The following is a 27,442-nucleotide window of genomic DNA, read 5'->3' on the forward strand; positions in this document are numbered from 1 at the left end:
GAGTCCTTATAAATAACCTGACTGGTGACCCACCAGTGGGTTCATCACAAGCTGATTAGTGAACATACTGCTTGAGCATTTTATTTCTTGGCTCCTGAAGTACTCTCTACAGACAAAATACTATTTAAAAGTTGTCAGAATCATGTGATTTCTGGAAGAAAAAAAAAGATCTAAAAACAGATAATTTGCAATAATATCAAGACTATCAAAATAGACCTAAAGTCTCCTTTAAAAAGTCTCCTTTATAACATTTAACAATGATCACATCTGTCAGGTTGGATGATGTGAGGACAAGCCTCGATGAGATCTTTTGTGTTTGTTAGTAAACTCAGATCTCTTTTTATGAGCCCTTGGTCAGTATCTGATCATCAATTGCATCAAGACAGAATGAAGAATATATAATATATACACAGAAACTGACATGAGAATATTCAGAAGACAACTAGTCAGTCATCTGATATTAAAAATGTCTCTGTGGGTCAATTTTCGGATGTGGGTCAGTTAATCGTTTTAAGGTTTAATATGTTGTGGCAAATCGTCTGCTAAATGGCAGAATTAATTCAAATTAAAAGGGGAATTTTTTTGTTGCCACAAATAAAGAACAAGTGGGAGGTCTGAATGTTCCTCATTCAGTCATTTTATGCTTTGCTCTTGAACAGTAATTGCAAGGACAGTCCCCTTGGTGGTGCCTGGGGTTAAGTGTCTTTCTCAAGGGCACAATGGTGATTTTCGTGAACCCTTATTCATGGGTCACCACTACTGGGGTTTGAATCAGTTCAGATCATAGACCACTAGGCTTCAACCACAATGTTTGCTGCTGGAAAGAGAACCGAAACATTTTCTGAGAAAAATAAAAACTTAAAAGAATTGCTACTCTTTAAAAAACAAACCTTTTTAAAGTACAAGTGAAAGTTCAAGGTTAACACCAAGTCATCATTTTAAAAGCCAAACGAAGAACAAATGTTCTCAGGAATGAAAATACTCTTCCATAGAAACTAAACAAGTTACCACCCCTTCTGCACATATTATGAGGGGATTTGTATACACAGGCACACAAAGCTATGAGCTACTGTTATTTTTTGATAGAAAATTACAGGTTTGAGTGCCAACATTTTTCTGAAGCAATTTGTCACCAACATGACAGTAAAAAAAAAAAAAGATTCTTGAGATGGCTTTTGGGGCTTTTCAGAATTGCCACATACAGTCTGATCCATTTTGAGAGCCCTTTCAAACAAAAAAAACTGGTCTCTAAATAACTTATAAGGTTTCTTGAGGTTTCATCATGGCTGCAGAACCTTTGTGCACGACGGAATCCTTAAGTTCCTGCAAGAAGTTTAAAGACTGTCCTCCAGTCTATCGTGAGGGAAAAGGTGTTTGAGGCACCTAACATATACACTGAAGTTTAAGTTTAATTTGTGACTGAAGTATGGGGACAAAGATATTAAAGTAACTTACGTACAGTATTTATCTAAAACTGGTTTAATGAATTGGAAGGGTAATTTAGGCCAGCATTAGTGTGTAAAGAACAGCTAAAATATATATTGGGACAAAAAATATTTTATGTAAACAAAACTGGATTTTTCATGCCTGGTTTAATACATATATACTTTTGTATGAGATCATTTGAAGGAATTTTAATAAATTACAGAACTGGTGTCACCTAACTCAGCAGGTTCTCTGGGTAAATAAAAATAATTCACACAAGTAAAATTCACAAAATAAAACAAATAAAACTTGAAATGTCATGGCTGACCAGACTGGGAGGGCTGTAACACTACTTTCATATGTATTTCTCAACCCACAAAGATTGCACAAAATGGGACAGTCTATAAGATGACATGACATAATTGCACAAGTGCATGCACTCACACAATGTCAGTTATGTTTTTAGAGTCGTTGCCTCATGTTTTATGTCTTAGTTCTATATATTTTATTCAGTTTTAATTGCTGTTTTGAATGAAAATATTTTGTATATGTGTAACATTTCAAATGAAAATGTTTCACATGAATTTAGGTAAAAATGGAGGGTGATAGAGCAACTATTTTTGTCTTTTTTAAGGAAATTTGATTATGACAGTAAATCCATCCATCCAAATTTGTCCATGTTTTCTGTTATAATGTTACAAGTCACAAAAGTTGTGGGATTATAACAACAGCGCCTCTTGTAGCTACTTGATGTTTATGATGATGTTTACACAGTTTTGAGAAAAGCAGTAAACTTATGAAGCACATTTATGCATTTAGCAGCTTTCATCCAAACCAACTTATTCAAGATTTATACTTTACCAGTTCCTGCATTATTTGGTAATCGAACCCATGACCTTATAGTTATTAGTGTCATGCATGCTCTACTTTTTAAACACATATGCCTAAAACAAAATACAAAAATACTACAGTATAGCCTATTAAAATACTACAAAAATATTAAAATAGTACCGTTTCAACTGTACACTGAATAATAATTAAATCTCCACACAGTGAGGGTAACAACACAACATGTGATACCCACGTAGCACAATTTCAATGTTAATATTATTTTAAGCGTCTTGGCGGAAAGCTACCATGGTAAATGTTTGCAATGCGCCAAATCAACAAGTGTTGTGCATCTGGCGCTCGTTCAGTCGCCCTTCTAATGACAGTTTCCTCGGAAATTCTTTTTGGACGGATTTCTCAATCGGGCTGCGCTACCAAAATGTTTTTCTCAACCGCAATAGTCATTCAAAACGGCTGCACGAAGGGGGCGTGGTTACAGTATCACTGACACTGACTGAAGCACCGCTGCTCGCGACAACAGTCAGCTGGGGAGAGGCAGGCGATTGCGCGCGCGCGTGCCGACCAACCGGGAAGCGAAGCGCAAGCCGAGCACGACCCCGTACAACGGCGCAGGCTACAAGTCGAGGAGATTTCTACCCACTACATCCATTCCGTCCCCATCATGGCCGACCCAGCGGCTGCGGGGGGCGCGCGAGGCTTCGCCAGGCAGGGCGCGCTGAGGCAGAAGAACGTGCACGAAGTGAAGAACCACAAGTTCATCGCGCGCTTCTTCAAACAACCGACCTTCTGCAGCCACTGCACCGACTTCATCTGGTGAGTATGCTGGAGGACGCAAAGGTGTTGTTGTATGTAAACGGCCGCGAAGGGCACAGGTGACTCACTTGATGCTCGCGACAGGAAAAACACCAAAGCGTTTGAACGCTCTCAGACATCCGCAGTGCTGTCAACGCTGAACAAAGACGCCGAGCGCAGACGGAAAAGACAAGCGACAAGCGCAGCGAGTCCAGCGCAATGCTGCACCTCTACAAGATGTTTAGATTTCAGTGCGCTTGTGTGTTTATGCAATTACAGCATGTTTATTTAGGCTCTTCTCTTGCTGTAGTAAGGATAAATGTTAACTGGCTATCACGAGAAATCCCTCTCGTTATGATTAAGCCATCATCATCATCATCATCATCCTAGAGATGTTTTTGGCGATTTTGCGGAATATGGCGCGCCTGTGCGTCTTGCTGCTGAGCGCAGAGGAATGCATCCAGATTTGGTTTCCGTGATGTAATCTCTCACCCAGTCTCGTCTCTTTTGCAGGGGTTTCGGCAAGCAAGGCTTCCAGTGTCAAGGTAAGACTCTTTGGCCCGCTAGAGAAATTTGAGTCTGTGCATTTTCAATGACTGCAACTGTTTATTTTCTGTTACATGACAGCTGCTTGCCTTTTGAACGCAAGCGGTGTTGCAAACATGGTTGCATTGTTCTTTCATTTCATTTGCTTGTGTTTGAGGAAGAAATACAGAGAAGCCTTTTGGTTTTCTAGTGGCTAGTTGAAGAAATTAAGAGTGACAGTTGTTGTTAGTTGTCACAGCCAACACACACAGCAGTTTGTAACTATTTTACGTGGTTAATTCACAATTCACAATTTATTTTGTATGATATTCTTACGCCTCCCTGGCTCTTATGCTTACTTTTTCCTCCATATGGATCACATCATACAAATGAATGTGAAAATAGTTACATCACAGCTTATTCGCCATTGAATATTTCCTTGGGTAGTTTGTTTCTGTCTAGGCACATACCTTAAAGTTTCAGCCGCAGCTGCACATTTGCGCCATTATTTCCATTCCATACAAAAGCGCTGCTAGAGAAAAGCATTTGTAATTGAATTGAACTTTTGTCTCTTAACTTGGCATCACTGAGTATAGCCCTTGGTGACAACTTCCCCATGTGAACTACAAAGTGAACATTCAGATATGAAATACAGTATTCAGGCACTGTTGCCATGAATGTCAAAGCCCAAACTGCCATTAAACTGGCATTTGGCAGCATTATCCTTAACACATCACCTCCTACTCAGATCATTAATGGACTGTTAAAAACGCATCATCCACAATTACTACATTGCAGTGCTACTTTAAAAAGATAGCAAATACATAGTAGGAGAAACCAGGGCTAGTCGTCATGCATTTTACAATGTTTTTCACTGAAGTCAACTTAAAAAGCATTCAGATGACAAACTTACATCAGCCACTGGCGTAATGAACTGCTTTGCCTATAGGTGAAATTACTTATGGACTAGGAAATTAGTCTTAAAGGGGTCATATGATGCGATTTCAAGTTTTCTTTTCTCTTTGGAGTGAAACAGAGAGAAAGAGAGAGAGAGCGAGCGCGAGAAAGAGAGAGAGAGAGCGCGAGAAAGAGAGAGAGAGAGCGCGAGAGAGAGAGAGCGCGAGAGAGAGCGATTATCAAATCAAGATTCCCCACCTGTCAGAAAAAAGGAAACCTGAAAATCATGTTGTGCATTTTCTCCATCTTTTGTATGGAAAGGAGTATTTTCAGCAAATCTTTCAGTTAAAATTTTAAATTGCTCCAAGTTTTAAATATGTGTTTCCAAAACATTTGGCTCACCGATATGTGAATAATCTTTGATATTTAAGTAGTGACCGTTATGCTAAGCATTACAGTACAATTAATACACCGAAATTGTCATTTGCGTGTTTTAGCACAATGAGTTCTGTACAAATGGACTGCTTGGCTTGTCAGCGGAAATAACGCCTCGTTCCCATGTTTCCTGCCTCCACATGGTCTTCAACAAATTCTAAATTTATGGAATTGATTAACATATTTTATCACACATAGAGCAGCATCTCTCTTCCATGGCTCTTTATCTTTGCAATCTCTAATATTGTGTTCTGTAGTGAATTAGTTTTTTGATAGTTCATCCCTCTGGCATCATGTATGTATATGAGAGCCTGCCAATATTAAATCTTTGCTCTGTTTTATCATCTAATGCCATTTTGTACAGTATGTTGGCATGATACCATTTTTAAATAATTGCTGTAATGCATAGTCATGCAAAAGATTTTCTGTTTACCAAGCAGAAAGACATATTGACTCTGTTGATATATTTATAGTACTCTGCGAGGGCCAGACGGGTCTGTTGCTGATGCAGCAATATGTTAACCATATGTTGATCATTTACTTAACACGCACACATACAAATGCAAGCATAAAAGAAATAAAGACTGATTAATCAAAGCATAGATCAGGCCTCCATCTTGCTCATGTTGCACATGTGCAGACTAAACAGAGAACAGCCTGCTTTTCCCAAAATTACATTTGTGTATTAACAAAATAATCAATATCAATCATTTAGTCATTCATGTGGGCCTTCACCTGTAGTTCATTTTTAAAGGCACTGTGAAACCAAAACGGGAGATTTGTAGCTTTTAGTCCATTTCTGCTTCAATACCACCATTGTACTACAAAAAATTGAACAAATCAACCTTTTTAATGGGAAATACTCCAACAAAGGGCAGAAGCAATGTTCGTCTAGCGATTTCATGGGTTCTTTAAATTCCTAATGCAAATATTAATAGGTACATTTACATAAACATTTACAAGACTAATTTAAGTTTCACGTCGCATACTTGTCTCTTTTAATTTTCTTGTAAGGGTTTATAATTGGTAGAAGTGAAAAATAGAAGTTATGAGAGGAGGTCAGAGCTGTGTGTCCCTGACCTGCTTCAGGTAACAAAGAGATGTGTCTGATACCAGCACAACAGCTATTTATACCATTTAATTTTACTGGCAAATACTTGCAGACTGAGAATGAGGCGAAGAGAGTGAGGTGGTGCATAGAGATGAAAATGCAAACAAGAGGTTGAAGTGAAGGCTACTGTTCAGTAAACCCAACTCATTTTTGAAATTGTACAAAATGCTTATATTAATGCCATTGTTAAAGCTACAGCCAAATATAATGCTTTTTATGATGCCATCACATTACTAATTCGTTCATTAACGTCACTGATCTTTCTACCACTGCAAAACATGTACTTGTTGTGCTCCTGCGTGCATGTAAATCTATAAACCCAAGCAGGCAGGTTCGTATTAAATTACACAGGCCTGAACAAGATGGAACCGTGCCAAAATGTGATGTTTGAAAAAGTAACAGTTGCTGTCATTGTTTTTCATTTACATTATGATTCTTATCATTTTTATGTTTTAAGCTTACTACACTGAAAGTATATGCGTATACTTAGAGTGGAGTAAAAAACTGTCTGATAAGTAAAAGATCCATGAGCTAAAAAACAAGAAATTTCTTTAAAAATGTGGTCTTAAAAAGTCTTAATTCACCTTTCCACAATTTAAGATCCTTGATTTAAGGATCATGTTTAGATATTTGTAATGGAAAGCAAAAATAAAAAATACTAAGGAAGACATTCATTAAAGGTTGCATGCATTGCAAAAAAATGAATGTCTTCCTTAGTATTTTTTCTTTTTGCTTTCCGTTGCAAATATCTAAACATGATCCTTAAATCAAAATGCATTTACTTGAGACGCAATTCACGCAAATGTAAAATGAAGGCTTGAACAAAATTAAGTGAGTTTATGCTTATAACAAGAACAAATATCTGTCAGTGAGCTAACTGGTTTTCCATTTTAATTAAGTTGATTTTGCGGAGCCCACTGTTAGATTGTTTTTATTTTAATCAAAAACTGTATTTTGATCAGTTTCACTATAAACATGACTGTTTAATTATGTCATTTCCATATTCTAGTGGTTGGGAACAGAGGTATTCAAGCCTTAAGTTTTTTGTAAAATGAGTAAAAAAAAAATGGAGATCATAATGGTTGGAAGTTGTTTGAAATCTGATACAACTCATTGCTTGCTTCCTAGACATTTACATTTAGAAAACATATTGTGTTCCCTTCAATTCATTCAGCAAATTGTTTTTATTTTAATTGTCTTTAAAAACTGATGTATTAGTGTTTTCCTGTGCAAAATTCACAACAGTGCGTGGTTGCCAGGGTCCTGCTATGTGGTTGCTAAGGTGTTCTGAGTGTTGTTGTTTTTTAACATGTTGTTGCTTACTAGCTCAAGTCTAAATAGCCCATCCCGTGAAGTCTCTATAATGTCCTGGTCTCTAGTTATGGCTTAGGTTCCTCCTTCAGTTCACTCATTTGTCTATGAAGCTTGTCAGATCAGAAAACAAATTCCACTCAACAGACAATGACTGTGAAGTAAACAGTAACATTTAGTTTACAGTAATGTGCACGACTTCTACACTAATGGAACACTGGATGCAGTTTTTGGAAATGTTATGATAGTGACTGCATGGACTCTGTGCTTGCTTGGAGAGTTTTAAAGGGACAGACAAACTGATAGCAGGCCTACAGAACCCCGTCATCGCTGACTGCATGAACCTTCTGAATCACACATCTGTAATGACCGGAGGGCAACAATTGAACGCAAAGATATAATTAATAAGGACCTTGACTCTAATTAAGATGCGTAGCTGTGGGATTTAAGAGATTCCATAATGAATGTGTGTAAAGGCCTAGTTTTGCCATTTGGTTTGTGTTCAGTGTAATTCCTTTTATTAGTGACTGCTAGGAAGAGCATCACTGAGCATTTGAACAAAACCTTGCCACTAAAGTTAAGGGTTCTCAATAAATTTCAAAGCTGATTTTAAGCACAGTTTTGTTTATTGTTGTATGATGTTGGATTTGATACCCAATGTCAAATCTGTCTTGTAGAAAACTAGTGCCTAAATGATCAACTTGCATTTTCATGCTCCATCATAAACAAACCCGTTATGTAAATATTGAATATATTATATGCAGAAAAGAATACTGGAACACTCTGATCCCATTTTAATCACTGAAGCTGTCACTGCAAGTTTTACACTGTTTCAAGCAACCATTTGAGCTTCACAAGCAGAGTTATGGACTCCTGCAAATGCTCACATTATAATCAATGAAGCTGTCTAAATTGCAGTAAATCTTATTTACTCTGCAGCCACTCCTTGCAGATTTTTTTTTTTTATTTGGTCATGAATCCAAAATAATCCTTTTCAGTATTAAAGCTTCTGGTGTCAGGTGATGCTCTTCAGCACTCATTTTCCCGTGCAACTTCAATCACTTTATTGAATAATTGTGCAGCTGTGCTTGTATTTAATGTAGTCTAGGCCGTATTTTATTAACGTGCATAGTTTTCAAAACTGAGAGCATGTCACGCAACCAGTTCATCATGTTCAGATGTAACTAATTTGGCTTTCTTCTACCAAACGACAGGTGATTTTGCACCAACATACATTAGAGTTTGGTTCAGTTGAATGCGTAGCCTTTGACTTCAACAAGAAAAGATACGGCAAGCTTTTCTCTTCCCTTTTAAACATTGCCTGCTTATTTTTTATCCTAACAATACATAATCATATGGTTGAGTTAATTGCATTCTGTTACTTACATATAGAATTTTATTTTCCTGCTATGACAGTAGACTTGCAACCCACCTAATGTAAAATGTTCTAAGAATGTTTTGCTAATGTTCCCATTATAAAAACGTTTCTCTGAACGTTAAAAAAAAAAATTTCTTTCCAATTTTTAAAAACTTTAGTTTTTAGTAACCTTTAAAAAAATCTTCCAAACATCCAACTAAGATGTTTCACGAAAAAAAAACATTCCACGAATGATGAATGATATAAATAAGGTTTTCGTGCTAAAGTTTTGAGGACATTATTAAAGACCTTTGAATGAACATGTTACTGGAAGAACTTTTGTTCATACCCTTGCCAGAATGTTAGCGAAAGTTCTGAGAACATTCCCTGTAAGCCGAGAACTCAATTTTCCGTTCGTGCCAGTTAAAATAACATTGAACTTACACTGAAGGAGGGATCTGAGCCACATCTAGAACAATCCTAGCAACCAAACAGAACTCTCTAGCAACCACATAGCAATGTCCTTGCAACCATAACACCTTAGCATCGTGGCAGTGACATTTGCAAACACAACTGTCATTTTCTTTATTTCTCTCTAGTGTGTTTTATTTAAGCACACGGTCCATATTGTCCAGGAAGCTCAGGAGTAATTCAGGTTGTAATATTCACATAAGCACTGAATATTTGCGACACTAATTTACGGTACTACGTAGGGATGTAACGATTAACCGCGAGCTGTTTGAAAATCGATTCAGATATGTGACGATTCAAATCGGTTGAGATGCTAAACAAATCGCGATTCAATTAGGGGTAGGAGTTTATATGAATGTATGTCTGAGGGGAACTTACTGTCTTTAGAAAAGTTTAATCGAATCGAATCGTGAGTTGAGTGAATCGTTACATCCCTATTACTACGGCAAGAGATTGGTGGGCATTGGCCAGTAATTTGTCACATGTGAATGCTGCTGCAAGCAGTGGATTAAAGCTTTAAGTTTGTTTGGTACTCACTGTTCGTCTCCTCATTTAAGACTGCACACACTGTGCAACAAAGGTGACAAACAAAGAACAAGACACAGGTTTAACTGGCAAGTGTGCAAGTAGTGTTCATGATTTTCTAGGTTTAATCACACATCTAATTAGTCTGCCTATGCAAAAGCAACTTTTCTGTCACTGCTGTGCCATATTTTAGTGTTAGAGATGAACCAAAGGTTGAACTTCTAGATACTGTGCAGGTTCAAACTTGCTCAGCTTCCAAAGAAAACAGGTCGAAGACGTCATGGTTGGAACGTTTGTCTTATCATAACAGTACACAAATGCGTAGGTGTGAACTGGCGAAGCTGTGCCACTTGAGTTGCCTCTCGTCAGGAAAAAGTTTGAGATGCAGTTAATATGCCAAATTATATTTCAAGATGTCTATAACAGGACAAATATGATTTCTATAAAAAGTAGGTTAGGGAGAAACTGTGCTGTCCACAGGCAGGTTGAATCATTGGGAATACTTAAAAAGTTAGTGTTGTACAGAAATACATAAAGGTAAATCAATACTTGAATGGTGGTTTTTCTTTTTTTTCTGAGCGCCACCTCAGATGTCTTTGGTGAAATTTGCTTCATTTTACATGCTTTGTAGAACACGTACATTTTTAAAAGGCCCTTTCCACATGAACTACAGTACTACAAAATTTGGGGTCATTAAGATTTTTTTATTTTATTATTTTTTTAAAGAAATTATTATTTTTTATTTTATAGTAATCCGTTAAATTGAACAAAAGTGACAGTACAGACATTTATAATATTACAGAAGATTATTTCAAATAAATGCTGTTCTTTTGAACTTTCTATTCATCAGATAATTCTGAAAAAACATCACCGTTTTCATGGTTTCCACAAAAATATTAAGCAGCACAACTGTTTTCAACCTTGATGATAATAAGAAATGTTAGTTGAGCAGCAAATCAGCATATTAGAATGATTTCTGAAGGATCATGTGACACTGAAGACTGGAGTAATGATGCTGAAAATTCAGCTTCTCATCGCAGGAATAAATTACACATTAAAATGTAATGAAATAGAGAAGTTATTAATAATACTGTTTTTACTGTATTTTTATCAAATAAATCCAGCCTTGGTGAGCATAAGAGGCTTATTTCAAATACATTAAAAAGATCTTACCAACTGCAGTGTATATAATTACATGGCAAAAATTGTATACAGTTTGCTAGATTAAGGAAGTCACACATCTTACCCCACTCTCCTCTACATGTGTATAATTGTGATATTGTCAAGAGTTAAGCTAAGGGAGACTATAAACTTGACATTTAGCGGAGAGAACAGTTCCACTCTCTTTAACCCTTAGGTCTTGTTGCTAGGCAACAACTGACAGATTAAAGAGGGAATGTCCTGGAATGCTTCTCTAGAAAAGGGGAAGGGTGTGCCGAGTAGAATAGACTGTTTACATGTGAAGTGGAGATCCTTTAGCTTCAGTCTGGCCGCTGTGACTCAACCGTCCCTGCCGCCTCCTTTATGTAACTATGCATGCATTCCTGTGTGGAATGTCAGTGCATACCAGACTGTGGTTCCTTCCCTCACCTCTACCCCTGTATTGCTATTTACCTGGCTTGTCAAGTTCACCCAGGTATTCAGAAGGCTAAATTGTACACTACATGTGTGTGCGAAATGGACAGAAATAGCATTTTTGTGAAACAGGTTTGCAGCTAAATCACAGATCGCAACAGTTGCCATTGGGTTATCAACCTCATAAATAATTAGTCAAACAATACATATTTAATAGTCTGGTTAATAATAAGTGCTAGTTCCCAGTGATTAAAGTCTGAAGGCCTGTGATGTTTTGTGTGTGTTTATCTGATTGTTGCTTCTTTCTTTATGGTTGTCAGGCCAGTTTTATTTGTCAGTAACATTTACAATTCATTATGCTGAAAAGTATGCTTAATTAATATAAGCAAGATATATATATATATATGCATGGTCCTGAAAAAATAGGCAGTAAGACTTTACAATAAGGTCCCATTAGCTAATGTCAGTTAATACATTAACAACACTATGAGCAATAACTAACTAACTATGCACAATACATTTGTTACAGTTTGTATTATTAATCTTTGTTAGTTAATGTTAGTTAATAAAAATACAACTGTTTATTGTTAGTTCTTATCAGCTGAAGTCTATTAAATAATATAGACAGATTCAACTTTTGATTTTAATATTGTTAAAATGAACTAAGTATAATTAATGCTTGAAGTATTCTATATTGTTCGTTCATGTTAACTAATGTAGTTAACTAATGATAACAAATGGATCCTTATTGTAAAGTGCCAGATAAGATAACTAGATAATATGTTTAATTTTTACATCATATATATATATATATATATACATATATATTCAAAGAATCTGATCTTTGACACCTGTAAAAAAAATAATAATAATGTCTACAAGCTGGACTCCTTGTACCTCCAAAACTACCCCTTGTAAGCTGTGTTTTCTGCATACTTCTTAATAATTAGACTTTTTGACTTGTTTTTCAGGGGGAAAAAAAACGTCCAAAACAAGACACAGTTACTTGAAGTGACTCTGCAAATGATTTTTAGACTTGTTGACAAGTGTATTTTGTTTTACTGCACTGTCAGATTTGTTCACTTATCTTTAACTAGTTTATGTGTAAAATATATGGGAAAATACTCAGTGCAATAAGACAAAACAGTCTTGTTTTAAATATATGCTAAATATCTTATGCTGTTTTGCTTCTCAGGTAAAATGATCAGGATTCAAGGATTTTTAGATATTTTAACCTTACAAATAAGACAAAAATACCAGGATTTTGGAGTGTTCAGTTTTCATCATTCAGTGCTGATCAGGGCTTAGCTGGCAAATAATCATTAGCGGTTTATGATTATAGGCTTTGATTGCCACACCGTTAGACCGATTATAAAAAGAGCAGATTAAAAAAAGCCTCAATCATTTTTTTTTAGTTTTTATCCCATCCCATGCTATATTTTGAACAAGAGCATGATCTATTAAAGTATTATTAACTTAGTAAAAATGTTTATATCATAAATATAAATTCTTTATTGATGCCTATACATTTACATTCATTTGACAGACATTTTGAAGTGATTTGCGGTGAATTCAATGTGTACATTTATCATTATGTGCATTATTCTGATTGTGTTTTCCGATTTGTTTAACATATTTAAAAATGTTCTGCAGAAATCAGCACAGAAAATGTGTGAAAAGTTCATTTAGGCCTCCATGAACTCCATGGTTATTTCGAAATGTGGACTCTTTTAGCTTGTGTTATGTATTCATAGTTTGACCTAATGCTAGTTTAACATTGTATACAGAGATTGAGGTGTAAATGTAACCCTTTTTTGACCCCTACCAATAACTGTGCCGAATATGAACCTGTTTGGACTCACCAGAGAATATGGGGTTTTGGTGTTTTATTATAACATTTAGAGAGTATTAGATTTTCAGAGGCATATTCTTTTATAACCTTAGGTTGTGAGGTTTATGATCAAGTAACTGGCAAATTGGGCAATTATGCAAACATAAGCCGGAAGACAAAATGCTTGGCTCTAGTTCACAATGCAGCTGAAGCAACAAGACATGTACATGATGAAGTTTAATTACATATGGCGACTTTTATTTGTTGACAGCTTGAAAGTTTTACATTTTTGCTTACATGCAAATAAGGCCTAGGCCTACATTACAGGGTGTTGTGAAGAAATAAACAAATGTGTCATACTTGTCAAACTACTGAGATTCATGTCGGTGTTGTTATTGTTTACTTTTACAGTTAATTTGAATAGATTTAAAATTTTAAAAAATGTATATAATTATAAATATGTTTATATTTAAATATATAAATATTAGAACTTTAAAAAGAACAAAAATAAAAAAAAAACTAAATAGAAATGAATGAAAACTAGAAAAATTACAACGTAGTAAAAACAAACTTTCATCTTAAACTACTTGGATTCATGTCAGTGTTACTGTTAACTATCATAGTTAATTGAAATAAAAAATGCATAAATATTTAGACTTATAGTACATATAAATATTAAAATGTAATATTTACATGCATGTTTATATAAATATATACATGTTTAAACTTAATTAGACTGAAATAAAATAACTAAGTTGATGTATTAAAATTATTACAATTAAAACTGAAAAAAAAAAAGAACAAAAATTATGAACCTACCATAGTAAAAATACTCAAACTTAAAAATTTAAGTGAAAACTGAAAATATAAAAATTAGGGTTATTTGAAAACATTAAGAAATATTATAATAGTATATAAAAATACTGAAACAACACTGATTGATGTGAATAGCTAGAATGCACAAATGTCATCTCGAGCTTATATAAAAAATTAAAATATTTTTTATATAATATAAAAAAATTAAATATCATAAACAGTGACTCCAAGAAGTATTTGGACCCTTGAGCTGCACTTAAATATGTCTGAATGTGATTGTATTATGCCACCGGTTACTCAGCACTAATGGAGCAACAAGTAACCAACAGTGTAGTTCATCACATTTACTAACTATTAACCTATTACATCAACATTTGACAACCAGAACATTTTTGTCTTCATTCTGAACAGTGTCTACTCAATAGTTTTACCTTCAAAGCCTAACAAATTTGGCTTAAAAATGTGCTTGTGCTGTCTTTCTGTAAAATATTGTGCACAATGATGGAAATGTTCAAAAAAAGTCCTAATGAAGTTCTCTCTCTTTTTTCTCCCCCAGTGTGCGGTTTCGTGGTCCACAAACGCTGCCATGAGTTTGTTACTTTCTCCTGCCCCGGGGCCGACAAGGGCCCCGCATCAGATGTAAGTAAAGCCTGTGAACACATACACTAGAAAACTCCCCTCATCCTCCCCACTTCTGGCTTCTCTTGCGCCATCTTTTCTGATAGTGAAATACACTTCCTTTTCAGTTGAAGAAACTTCTTCCTGTGACTAAGCAGTACACACACACTCACACACTTATGTAGGCACACTGCTTGGTGAGCAGTTTAAATATTTATTCAGTGGTAACTGATTATGTACTGTTTAATGAAGCCTAACACTAATCATGTTCCTCTTGTGTTTGCTTGCATTATATATTCACATGCAAACAGGCAGAGGCATCAGTTTTCTCTTCTCTAATCTCTATTTATAACCGCGCTTCCTCCCTATATGTGTAAAAGCAGACGCACACGCGCACTTCCTGTGTTGTGCTTTGTTTCTGCATTGCAGCCAATTATGTTTGTTTTCCATGAATGATACTGTACTTCACAAGTGATATTTGTTGCATCTCCGTTGTGTGATGCAGATGTGTAGGAAAGCTTTGGTTCTTGACCCTTTCACCATTGACTCCTTATTTAACGTTGACTGCACTTATTTAAACAAAGGAAAAGCAACCGTCAAAATTCTGCTTCTTCATATAGCTGCATTATTTTTATAGTAATCTTTGCAGTACATTATTTCTTTGGGTCTCTACATTGGCGCCCCCTAGCTGTAGGAATTTATCATAACATTTCATATAGTGCTGCAGAATTCTCTTCATTGTTTTTTAAACTCCCTCTTGTATATCTTGCTATCAGTTGCAGTGCTTGCTTTTTCGGTTATGTGGGTGCAGCTGACCTTTCGCAAGCTCCGCCCTCCTTGGTTACTCTTGCTCAGTCGCTCAAGTTTTGCTGAACTTCCTATAGGATTAAATGGGTGATTTATGTGAATTCTTAGTGAAATGTTCTCATAAATTGAATGGATATTATTTGTGCTTGAGGTGGAATGAATTGTGAAATTGCAATGCCTTTTTATCTGCCATTTTCTATGAGTCTAAAACTATAAAACTATAAAATTTCTTGAAATAAAATAAACGTTAACCGAAATGAAATATTTAAAAACTTATTTTATTTCAGCTAGCTGCCAATGCAGATTTTCTTATTTTCATTTAGTCTAACCTGATATAATAAAATGACTAAAACTAAATCTGAAATAAAAATGAATAAAAACAAGAACTAATAAAAATGACAACAAAATTACTAAAACTCTAACTAAAGTTCGAATACAAATAGAAAATATACATATAAAAATGATAAATATATATTAATATTCAAAATATTAATAAAAACCATTATAGTATCTCAGTGATACCGTGTTGGTGTAGGTGTAACATCTGTTTCTAATGCACTTGCTGTGATACAGTGTATTTATAACTGTCACCTTCAGTATTAAATGAATCGGTATGTAATGAAATTATTTTAAGCAACAGTGATTTTAGGCAGATATAGCTGTTCTTTCAGATGTTTTACATGTTCAGGTGGGAGTAAGAACTGAAACAGGAATTCATTCACTCCGTGGCGTGAACTTCTCAATTCATATAAAGATTTGAGAGAAGGAAAAAAAATACAGCTTTACACACTCTCACACACACACACACACACACACACACACATATATATATATATATATATAGTGATTATTAAAAATATTGTATTTTTATCTATTGATAATGTTACTATATATTTCAAACCTATATGCACTATATATTTCCGCTATAACTTGCATTGTGACTGCATGTGTGTTTGCTTCTGCATTATTGTTGTAACCTAAGGTTTAGTAATTTCACTCTTCTGTTGAGGTGCTTTCTTATTTTGATAAGAAACGGTGTGTGTTTTGTGTCATAGGACCCTCGAAGTAAGCATAGGTTCAAGGTACACACATACTCCAGCCCCACATTCTGTGACCACTGTGGTTCTCTACTGTACGGGCTCATACACCAGGGGATGAAATGCGACAGTGAGTCTGAACCTGCGCACACACTGAACTATGAAAGCCCTCATACAGTGACCTCTGCCGGTTATGATCATGCATTACATAATAGACTGTTTGATCTGCTCATCTGTTTGATCATTTGGAAATGATGCATGAAATGCAAAATGTTTATGTTATGTTCTGTATGAGACTATAAATCTATTAACATGGATGTATTTTTATTTTTTATCTAATTAAAAGACAATAAAAATCTGAATGCTTATATAAATATTCTATATATAATGAAAAATAGCACTGCTTTAAACATATATAGATTGGGCACATATAAACATGAATTGTTTTTGAATCGTTCAGTTGTTTAAATAATTTTATGTGCAGTGCATGTGTAAATACAGCTGTCTATTTAGTGTTCTGTATGTTAGCTAGCGTGGGTGTGATTTTTGTGTGTCTGTGGGTGTGCGTCCTGGTGTCTGCGGTGATTGTGTGGGCATTTCTTAGTAAGTAGTGAGTGAGAAACAAACCCTGCATGTGTAATGCTGTCAATCTAATTATGTGTGGTTTTCTGCAGCTTGTATGATGAATATTCATAAACGATGCGTGGAGAATGTTCCCAGCCTGTGTGGAACAGACCACACCGAGAGGAGAGGACGGCTGCATATCAGTGCTAGTATCACAAATAATGTTCTCACAGTGACTGGTGAGTTCCCACACACACACACACACACACAATTTATATATATATATATATATATATATATTATAGTGGGGATATTTCAATGACTCTTAAATTAAGCCAATTTAGTGGTTCAGAACACCCTACAGTAACAACCACTCAGAACACCCTAGTAACCACATGCCACATATAATAACCACCCACAAAATGATACAGTAAATCGTGACAGTAAAAATATTTACAAAAGATTTCTATTTCAAATAAATGCTGTCCTTTTGAGCTTTCTACTGATCAAAAAAATTCAGAAAAAAATGATCAATGTCACATGCTTATGAAGATCGTCAAATCAGCATATTAGAATGATTTCTGAAGGATCATGTGACACTGATATAATAGAGAGTAATGGCTACTGAAAGTTCAGTTTAGCCATATCATCAAAATATTATAAAATAGGACAGGCACTTTAAACATTTTTCTTGCATTTTTGATCAAATAAATGCAGCTTTGTTGAGCATAAGAGATTAAAAACATAAAAACAGCATACCGACTTCAGATTTTGAGCTGGTTTTAGAGGAGTTTTGGTCACTTTTTACTGTCAGAACGTCAGGCTAAGAAACCAACTGGTCTCATCTAATCTAGCTAAATGCAAGCTTGTTCATTTGTGGACCAGCTAAAAACAATTTAGACCTGCAAACCATCTAAACTGAGGTTTGTTTCCAGCAGAGTTGGCATGCTTTAATCCTGTTTTATTTAGAGGAGCGATTTAAACAATAGAATTAGGTATTAATATTAAATAATTGGTCTTGATTCAGTTCAGTTCATTTAGATGATACTACATAAATAACAGGATTGGTTAATTGACAAAACATTTTACAACCCCTGAAACTACTGTGTAGCTACACTATCAGTGTGTGGATATTTAGTCCCGACATGGATAGATAAAGGTTTTATTGAGATACACTTCTAAAAATTCTCAATGCGCTGAATTTTAATGTGACATTTTAATCATTTTAATAGTTGGTCAGTAGCTTTTTCAAACAAATGCTCTGATAATAATTTACTTGACTGGAGTAGTGAGGAAGGGCTTTGTTCAGAAACTAAAGAACCCACAGCTGTGCTAGTTTTGAATATGTAATGTTATAAGCAAATATCATCAGTGTTCATTGTGCGTGTTAGTACTGTTGTGGGATACATAATATATCAGCAGGGCAGAAAGCAAACTGCTTTTCTAGCTGAAAATTTCAGCTAAGCATGCAAACCAGTACAAGAGTATTGAATGGAAATGTTGCAATAATGGTGATGTTTGCATGTTTTGGGCTTAGCTAAAGAGGATTTCTAGGTCTTTGTGTGGTAAATTTGATTAAAAAAAAAATACAATTTGTCTTCAGGAAAAATGCTTCTATCACTCAATTTAAAAACACACAGCTCGGCAACAAAGTGTTCTAAACGAGTCTGTGTTTTTCTCAGCTCTTTTTGCCTTGGGCAGAAACTGCATCCTCTGGAAACATGAGATCAATCCGCCAACGATTGCCCCACATCCCATTCACACACACCCACACACCAGCTCACCCATCCATCAGCTCTCTACAGATACATTTAGAGGCCTAAGTATATAGATAGAAGTTTCATACACGTCGCTGTTCATTTATAGCAAACTTACAGATTCTTTAGAATTAATCTGCTGATGACATTGTTCAAATATAGTAACCCCCACAACAGCCACATAGAAACAACCCTTAGCATCCACCTAGCAATGCACAAACACCAAAAAACAGGAACCCCCCCCTCCCAAAAAAAGTAATTGAAATAAAATGAAATAAAATATAAATATTTTTGAAAACTTTAACTTTGTTTTATTTCAGTTATTTGACAAGGCAAGCTTTTTAAGTTGTAGTAATTGAATGTGCTTTTTATTCGTTTTTGTTGTTTTAAATATTTCTGTTTAGCTACAATTTCTTTAAATTTCAGTTTTAGTAATGTTAGTTTTATTTATAAACTTTTTTATTTTGGTTTTGGTTTTTTAAGTAAATAGAAATAGAATAGTATTACATTACATAGAAATGTTTCAAACAACAAAAACTATAAAAAATGACAAACGCACACAACAAAATGAATAAAACTTAAAATTAAAACTGAAATATACAAATAAAAGCTACTTCAATATATTAATAAATATTTCAATAGTATATAAATAATACCAAAAAAAACACTTATCTACTTTGAAATACAAATTGCACGTGAAGATACTACAGTTGAAGTACATATAATACTTCATCCATTGGTTTTCAAATGATATTTTTCTGTATTTTATATTATAGTCAAGGAAGCTCGTAACTTGGTGCCAATGGATCCAAACGGCCTGTCAGATCCATACGTGAAGCTTAAATTAATTCCAGACCCAAAGAGCGAGAGCAAGCAGAAGACCAAAACCATCAAGTGCTCCCTCAATCCTACCTGGGACGAACACTTCAGCTTGTGAGTGGCAAATAAATCAAGTGCATTCATTTGTGTGGAATGGATATGGATGTTTGTTTCACATGTGCATTGTCTGTTTCCATCTTCGTGTTACTATAGTAACCTCAGAGATACAGATAAAGACAGGCGTTTGTCAGTGGAGGTGTGGGATTGGGATCTGACCAGCAGAAATGACTTCATGGGGTCGATGTCTTTTGGCATCTCTGAGCTGCAGAAACAAGGTGTCGACGGATGGTAAGCACTACCAGATACCTCCTACACATGAGACCTCAGCGCTCGAGGATTGAGACCATCCTCTTCATCTGTTTGGATTGTAGGTTTAAGTTGCTGGGCCAAGAGGAAGGGGAGTATTTCAACGTTCCAGTTCCACCAGACTTAGTGTAAGGTCTGCCGAAGCTAATATGTTACTTTTTGAGATTAAATGCAGTTCAAAAGTTCGTTTTTTTAAGTGAATTAGGTTAAAAAAGATTTCTGTTTCAAATTCTTTTGAGCTTTCTATTCATTAAAGAATATAAAAAATGTATAAATAGAATATTAAGCAGCAAAACTGTTTTCAATATCGATGATAATAAGAAATCTTGCATAAATAAGAAAAAATGCAGCAAATCAGCATATTAGAATGATTTCTGAAGGATCATGTGACACTGAAGACTGGAGTAATGATGCTAAAAATACAGCTTTACCATCATAGGAATAAATTACATTTTAAAATAGCAAAAATCGTTTTACTGTATTTTTGATTAAATAAAGGCCACTATGGTGACCATATGAGACTTTAAAAATGGTTAGTATTCATAAAAACTTTTAAAAGTCCTCTAAAAGTTATTTTTAAATAGTCAGAAATTGAAAAAATCACTCATTATTACTCACATTTATCAGTAAATAATTGAAAAAGATCTTCTTAACAGGTCATTTATTTATAAATTAAATCCATATGAAATATTTAACAAAACATAATGCCATTTGTAGACTTTATATAATGTAATTTTAATATCATAAAATCAATTTTACATACATTTATCGCTCAATAAATTAGTACATTTCTTCTTCAATTTAAAGAATAAATAATGACAAAATTATTTTAATTATCATGTCATTATCAGAATAATCATGTTCTCCTTTGCGCTGCCTTTCTACAGGTGATGCTCGCCGAGCGTAAAGGCGCAGATGAGCTGTACGCGGTGAAGATCTTGAAGAAGGATGTGGTCATTCAGGATGATGATGTGGAATGCACTATGGTGGAGAAGAGAGTTCTCGCTCTCTCTGGCAAACCACCCTTCCTCACCCAGCTCCACTCGTGCTTTCAGACCATGGTACACATCACACTCTCTGTACTAAGCAGATTCACATACATATGAAAAACACATTATAAACCTATGATCAGTTGTGTTGTTGTTGTTTGTAGGACCGTCTTTACTTTGTGATGGAGTATATCAACGGTGGAGATTTGATGTATCAAATACAACAAGTGGGAAAATTTAAGGAACCCCATGCTGTGTATGTATTCACTACTAAAAACAAACACAAAACAGTTAAAGAATGACAAAATTATTGAAATAATGTTTTTTTTTTTTTTTGTTAAAATTATACAAATTATTTATTGCACAAAATAGTATTCTAGATTATTATTTTAAGACTGGACTAACCTAATAAATGAATTCTACGTCATAGGAATAAATGACATTTTATTATTATAAATATATTAAAATAGAAAACAGTTATTTTTAATTTCTTTCAGAAACATTACAAAAGCTTAAAATATTACTTTATTTTTCCCATTTTATAAAAGCAAACTTCGTAGTCATCAATTATGGTTATTGATGTGTTTTAAATATTAATGCTATGCCATGCTAACCAACAAAATTATTATTTAGAGTCAGATCAGTAATTCTTTTCTTTTTTTTACCATCAGGTTCTATGCTGCAGAAATTGCCATCGGCTTGTTCTTTCTTCAATCAAAGGGCATTGTTTACAGGTGAAATTATTGTTTGTTTGTGAATCTAAGCATAAAAATGAAATGCAACAATCACAGTATTTAATAATCTGTTATAATAATACACAAAGCATTATGCATTAATAACAATAAAAATATTTGTCAATATTCTACAAATAAATCTATTAAAGGGGTCATATGATGCGATTTCAATTTTTTCTTTCTCTTTGGAGTGTTACAAGCTCTTGGTGCATAAAGAAGATCTGTAAAGTTGCAAAGACTAAAGCCTCAAATCCAAAGAGATATTCTTTATAAAAGTTAAGAGTTAACCACGCCTACCTAAAACGGCTCGTTCTAACACGCCCCCACATGTCTATGTCACGATGTGGGAAGATTTGCATAACGCCGCCCAAATGTTCACGCAAAGAAAGAAGGCGTAACTTTTATTCTCGCTGTAGTATGGTTGTTGCCACCACTGCCATGTCGTGAAGGCGCTGTGCGTTTCGTTGTGAAAGCGAAACTACTTAGGTTGGCCTTCCAAAAGAGGACGATATAATCCGCCAGCCGCGCCGTTCTCAAGCCCGCTGCCCTCCGCTCACTCTAGGCCTCTGGCCTCCGCTCACTCTAGCCCGCCGTGTGTTTCGTTGTGAAAGCGAAACTACTTTGTTTGGTCTTCTAAAAGAGGACGATATCCGCTTCGTCATGCCTAGAGCTGATCCGTGCTGGTCGCTGAGGAAATACATCAACTTAGTGCTGTGGATCGCCGGAGGCATAGAGGAGAAACAATAATGTACAGTATGTGGAAAATAATGTGTTTTTTGAACCTTAAACCACATAAACACATTTCATTACACCAAATACACAAAATAATGTTCTTTTTAGCAACATCATATGACCCCTTTAACGATGTAAAAAATGATGTCCCTCCAGTTAATGTCATATATTTAATATACCAAAATAATGAAATTTAATCTCATATTTCGTGATGCGTTGCATTATTTAGTAAAGAATCATATTGTTGTCAGAGCAAATATTTAGTAATGCGTGTATGTGTGTGTGTGTGTGTGTGTTGCTCACACACACTGTTGCTCTTTGTTTTCTGGGTTTGTATAGAGATCTGAAGCTGGATAATGTGATGTTGGATGCTGAAGGCCACATTAAAATTGCAGATTTTGGCATGTGCAAAGAGAACATGTTTGATGGGACCACAACCAAAACCTTCTGTGGCACTCCAGACTACATTGCCCCAGAGGTGTGTGTGGATATATGAGTGTGTTATGTGAGTCTTATGTTATTACACTTATGTTAGTGCGCACGAGGCATATATATGCTCTCCTGTGTTACAGATCATTGCATATCAGCCGTATGGCAAGTCTGTTGACTGGTGGGCTTATGGAGTTCTCCTCTATGAAATGCTGGCAGGACAGGTAAACTAATGCCACCTTATCATTCTGGGTCTAAATTCAGAGCATTATGTGATTGTGATAGATGCAGTGATGCCTGTGTGCTTCCTCTTCTTTAGCCCCCTTTTGATGGTGAGGATGAAGATGAGCTTTTCCAGTCAATCATGGAGCATCATGTGTCTTACCCCAAATCCATGTCCAAAGAAGCAGTGGCCATATGCAAAGGGGTAGGCGACACACACAAACACACACTTTATACATTCTTGTCTATGCTTGCATACACTAACCGACACTGTTACGTGTTGGCAGCTGATGACCAAGCATCCAGGGAAGCGTCTGGGCTGTGGACCGGAGGGAGAGCGAGACATTAAGGAACACGCTTTCTTCCGCTACATGGACTGGGAAAAACTGCAAAATATGGAAGTTCAACCTCCCTTCAAACCCAAAGCAGTAAGTAATAATGCAGCGGTTTGTTTGTGTGTGTGTGTGTTATCAGGTGGGTGCATTGCTGCACGTGGCAATAATATGGCATCCTTTTTACACTTTTCTTGTTTTTAGTACATGTGATGGAGAATATCTTCATTATTTATGTGTCTCATTTTTTAGAGAAGATTTGGTGTATGTGGCCAAGACGCTGTGGTTCCAAAATGCTCAGTGCAGGAAGTAAAGCGACACTTCATGCTCTGCTGTTAAACCACAAAGATTATGAAAACACAAATATGTGAGGCAGTGAAGGTCTGCTTTATTATTTAGACTGAAATTCTGCAGAAAACTATAACTGAGCATTTTAAGAATTTTACGGGTTGACTCAGGATGTGGATATACAGTGACCCAAAAACGTATTCAGACACTTAAACCACACTAAAATATATCATTGTATTCATTTTAAAGACATGTAGCACAATTTCAATGATAAAATGATACATATGCTGTTTCAAAGCCAACCAGCTGCTTTGGCTGAACAATGTGCAAGTGATTAATGGTAATGCACTGCTTATCTGCCAACATCTGCATCACTTAAATTAATTCATATTCATGACCCAAGCTGCGCCTGGCACAGCATGTGCACTATACTGCTGAACAACAGAAGAAAAGTCATCTTTAATTAAAAAAATATATATATATAGTTTAGTATAGTAAAGTAAATATTTAGTATAGTATAGTAAATATGTATACGCAGTTTTATATATTTACATATCACAGTATCGTTCATTATGTTTTTTAAAGAAGTAGTCTTTTATGATTACCAGGACTATACTTATTTGATCAAAATATAGCAAAAACAGTAAAAAATTATTACAATTTAAAATAACTGTTTTCTATTTTATTTTGTTTTCATATGTTTTATTCCTGTGATGGCAAAGCTGAATTTTCAGCATCATTACTCCAGTCTTCAGTGTCACATGATTTGCAACAAAGTTTAGATCTAATTATTAAACTGACAATAATACTAGTTATTTGTTTTTAAGCTTTCAAATGGTATCTGGAATGAGTGTATCCATGGCAACTAGGCATTTGAAATCATGTTGTATATGTGAAGAGAAGCTGATGAGATTTTTAATGTGTCTCCCACTTTTCGGATCATTCCTAAGCCCCTGCAGTTAACAGATTGCATAGGAGTATTCTAACAGGTTTGATTTATTTTGAATTCTTCATGATAAGTCTATATGTGCATAGATCTCCATGTAACGGTGCTGCCTGATTCAGGTTAGGTCGTCATTTTGTTCTTTGCTCTAAAGTCTAAGCATATATTTCTGATAATGCATTTGACTGTGGGCTGATTGGCCAGTTATAGCAAGCCCCGCCCCACATAATTCTGCATTAAGGATGTGTGAGGTGAGTTCAAAGAATAAACATTTAAATATTGAATTCAAAACCAATTTACCCATTCACAGGTAAGTGATTTGGATACAGAACCCTTATTATTTTCCCACAATCCCTGCTCTTCACCCTCTCACTTCTTTTTGAACACTTGGAATTGTCCAATTCCACAGATCACATTTTTATGAATGCTGCACATTCATCACCTGAAAACGAAATGGGTTTTTTTATGTGTCGACTTCTAGCAGCACAACAATTAGCAGCATCAGAAATATGTTTCTAACACAGAAAATGATGTGCATGAAATGTTTTGCTCAAACGAGAACAGGAAGGTGTTTGACTGACAGTATGTGCATATAATTTAGTTATGCAATGTAGGTATGTGCTCATCATTTTCTATCATTACACATTCACTCAATTAACTGTTACTATTATCACACGTCTGAATAATTTTTTTCAGTTATTTTGCCACATTTGAAGCTTCCATTTGTCATTAATTCCTCATTTGTTTGCTCACGCCGTACCATCATTTTCCCATCCCACATCTCTCTTCTCTCGTCTTCTCCACAGTGCGGTCGAGACGCAGAGAACTTTGATCGTTTTTTCACCCGCCATCCTCCCGTCCTGACCCCTCCTGACCAGGAAGTGATTCAAAACCTGGACCAAGAAGAATTTCAGGGCTTCTCGTACATTAATCAAAATTTTGCATCTGTGAAATCCAAGTAGCCAGTTTTAGCCAAGCTCAAAATAGGGGCCAATGAGATTACAGATCTTGAAATTACATAGTCTGAATGAGCCAGTGAGAGAGTTCAGCCAGATTGATGGATGAATGGAGGTAATTTCTATTCATATTGTTCCTTCCTGCTTATTATTTTTTGTTTGATTAAAAGGATCAAGGAAAGAAATTGACTAACTTTGTAAAAGAACCTATAAAGAGTGAATGTGTGGCAGCCTTGCGAGATTTTGACCATTTGATGCTTGCATATCATGGACTGTAGTTTTACGGATAAATCCAGTGTTATGGACACATTTCACCCCTAGATTATATATATATATATATTATAATGACAATGACAACTATAATCACAATTTAAGAATCAGACAAAAAAATGCACTCAAAATGTGATGAGAATCAGTGTGATTCTTCATTTTGTGATGTGACAATGCAAAAAAAGATTGTAATGGTTTTAAAAATTGGCTTCATTTTATTTATCAATTTGTTTCTTATTATTTTCTTTTCATTTTGGGGTGAAATGTGATCTAGACCTGCCCTAGAGGTTTTGTGAGATTCACTCATTGTCTCTGATGGAGCATATCTTTAGAATATTAAATATAGCTGCCAAATCTATCTTTCTCCCCACATGCACACACAAGCCATGCGCCTCAGATGAACCATTTACCGCTTATTGATCGGGATGTTTACTGGGTCTCACCCCATTTTAGTGCTTTTTTCGGTTGGGTGTTGTACGTGTGTTTGTGTGAAACTGTGCCAAGTCAGAGATTAAAGTTTAAGAACTGGTCATGCAACGTGTAGTTTTCCAACCAATGCTGCTTGGATACTCATAACCACATCCTTAAACCAACTGGAAATGATAGTGATGTGACTACAACAACTTAATTCCAGACATAATGATGATGATGATGTTGTAACTACTTACGAGAACATATCTTTTATGTCATTATTCTGCCAAATCTGTGATGTATGACATTTTTTGACTTGTTATCTGTGCCTGGCAGTGTTTGGATCAAATTACTGTGAAGCTGTGGACAGACTGTTTCTATAGAGGAAAATATATGAATATGTATTTGGAATATATTAATGATTTTTGTATGTCTGTATATTTTCCTTCTCTGTGTTTATTCTTGCATACACAATTAGTGCCGAAATGTAGTCTCTGAATACTGATATTTTATTATTTTAGTTAATAATATGCAGTCTTATAATAATATAATCATTTTTAGATGACAATATTTCATTTTTCTGGTAAATAGAATTCTGCAGTCTAAAAAAGTTTTTCCAAACTATAAAATGCAAAATTCATGTTAACATACAGTAAATATCAGCATATATATATATATATTTTGTCGGTATATATAACATATATAAGGTGGTCAGTAAGAAAATGTTTTTAAAGAAGTCTTTTATGCTCACCGAGGCAGCATTTATTTGATCAAAAATACAGTACAAAAAACAGCAACATCTTGAGTGTCACAGAAATCATTTTAATATGCAGAATTGTTGCTCAAGAAACAAATTTTGCTGCTGATTTTTTTTGTGAAAACCATGATGCAGTTTTACAGGAATCTTTTATGAAGATATTTATTCGAAATGTTTTGTAATATTATAAATTGTTTTATTTGTCACTTTTGATCAATTTAATGAATCCTTAGTGAATAAAAGTAAAAAAAAGTAAAGTAAAAAAAAAACTTACTGATCCCAAACAGTGTCCACAATGCAAGAAAGAACGCTAATTGACTAGTCTTAAAAATAAGCTACCTGCTTAGTTACCCGCAAAATAACCATTAGCAAACAGCAGATCCATAGGAGAATAAAAGGAGTGTTTTGCGTGAGTGTGTGAAATTGTGCGTTTGGACTTCTGGGTCTCATGAGGACATGATTGTGCAGTAATTAAGTAGGTACAGGGACCA

The 27,442-nt window shown here is 35.1% G+C and overlaps 1 protein-coding gene across 1 annotated transcript; it reads left to right on the forward strand.

Annotated features, from left to right (window-relative positions):
• The first annotated feature begins 2,707 nt into the window (after positions 1 to 2,707).
• On the forward strand, positions 2,708 to 26,027 carry prkcba (protein kinase C, beta a). The gene is made up of 16 exons (XM_016534595.1): positions 2,708 to 3,087; positions 3,580 to 3,611; positions 14,477 to 14,559; positions 16,401 to 16,512; positions 17,057 to 17,185; positions 19,480 to 19,636; positions 19,736 to 19,870; positions 19,954 to 20,014; positions 20,776 to 20,949; positions 21,042 to 21,133; positions 21,549 to 21,611; positions 22,683 to 22,821; positions 22,916 to 22,996; positions 23,092 to 23,199; positions 23,282 to 23,422; positions 25,364 to 26,027. The coding sequence occupies exons 1-16, from the start codon at positions 2,936 to 2,938 to the stop codon at positions 25,517 to 25,519; spliced, it is 1,815 nt and encodes a 604-aa protein (XP_016390081.1). The 5' UTR covers positions 2,708 to 2,935; the 3' UTR covers positions 25,520 to 26,027.
• Positions 26,028 to 27,442: the final 1,415 nt, after the last annotated feature.

Source organism: Sinocyclocheilus rhinocerous, unplaced genomic scaffold (genome assembly GCF_001515625.1).
Source record: "Sinocyclocheilus rhinocerous isolate Xijiao unplaced genomic scaffold, SAMN03320098_v1.1 scaffold1386, whole genome shotgun sequence".
NCBI lineage: Eukaryota > Metazoa > Chordata > Actinopteri > Cypriniformes > Cyprinidae > Sinocyclocheilus > Sinocyclocheilus rhinocerous.

Coding starts and splice junctions, on each gene's coding strand:
- prkcba (XM_016534595.1), top strand. CDS start 2,936: ATGGCCGACCCAGCGGCTGCGGGGGGCGCGCGAGGCTTCGCCAGGCAG. Junction 16,513..17,056: donor CCAGGGGATGAAATGCGACA/GTGAGTCTGAAC, acceptor GGTTTTCTGCAG/CTTGTATGATGAATATTCAT. Junction 17,186..19,479: donor TAATGTTCTCACAGTGACTG/GTGAGTTCCCAC, acceptor TTTATATTATAG/TCAAGGAAGCTCGTAACTTG.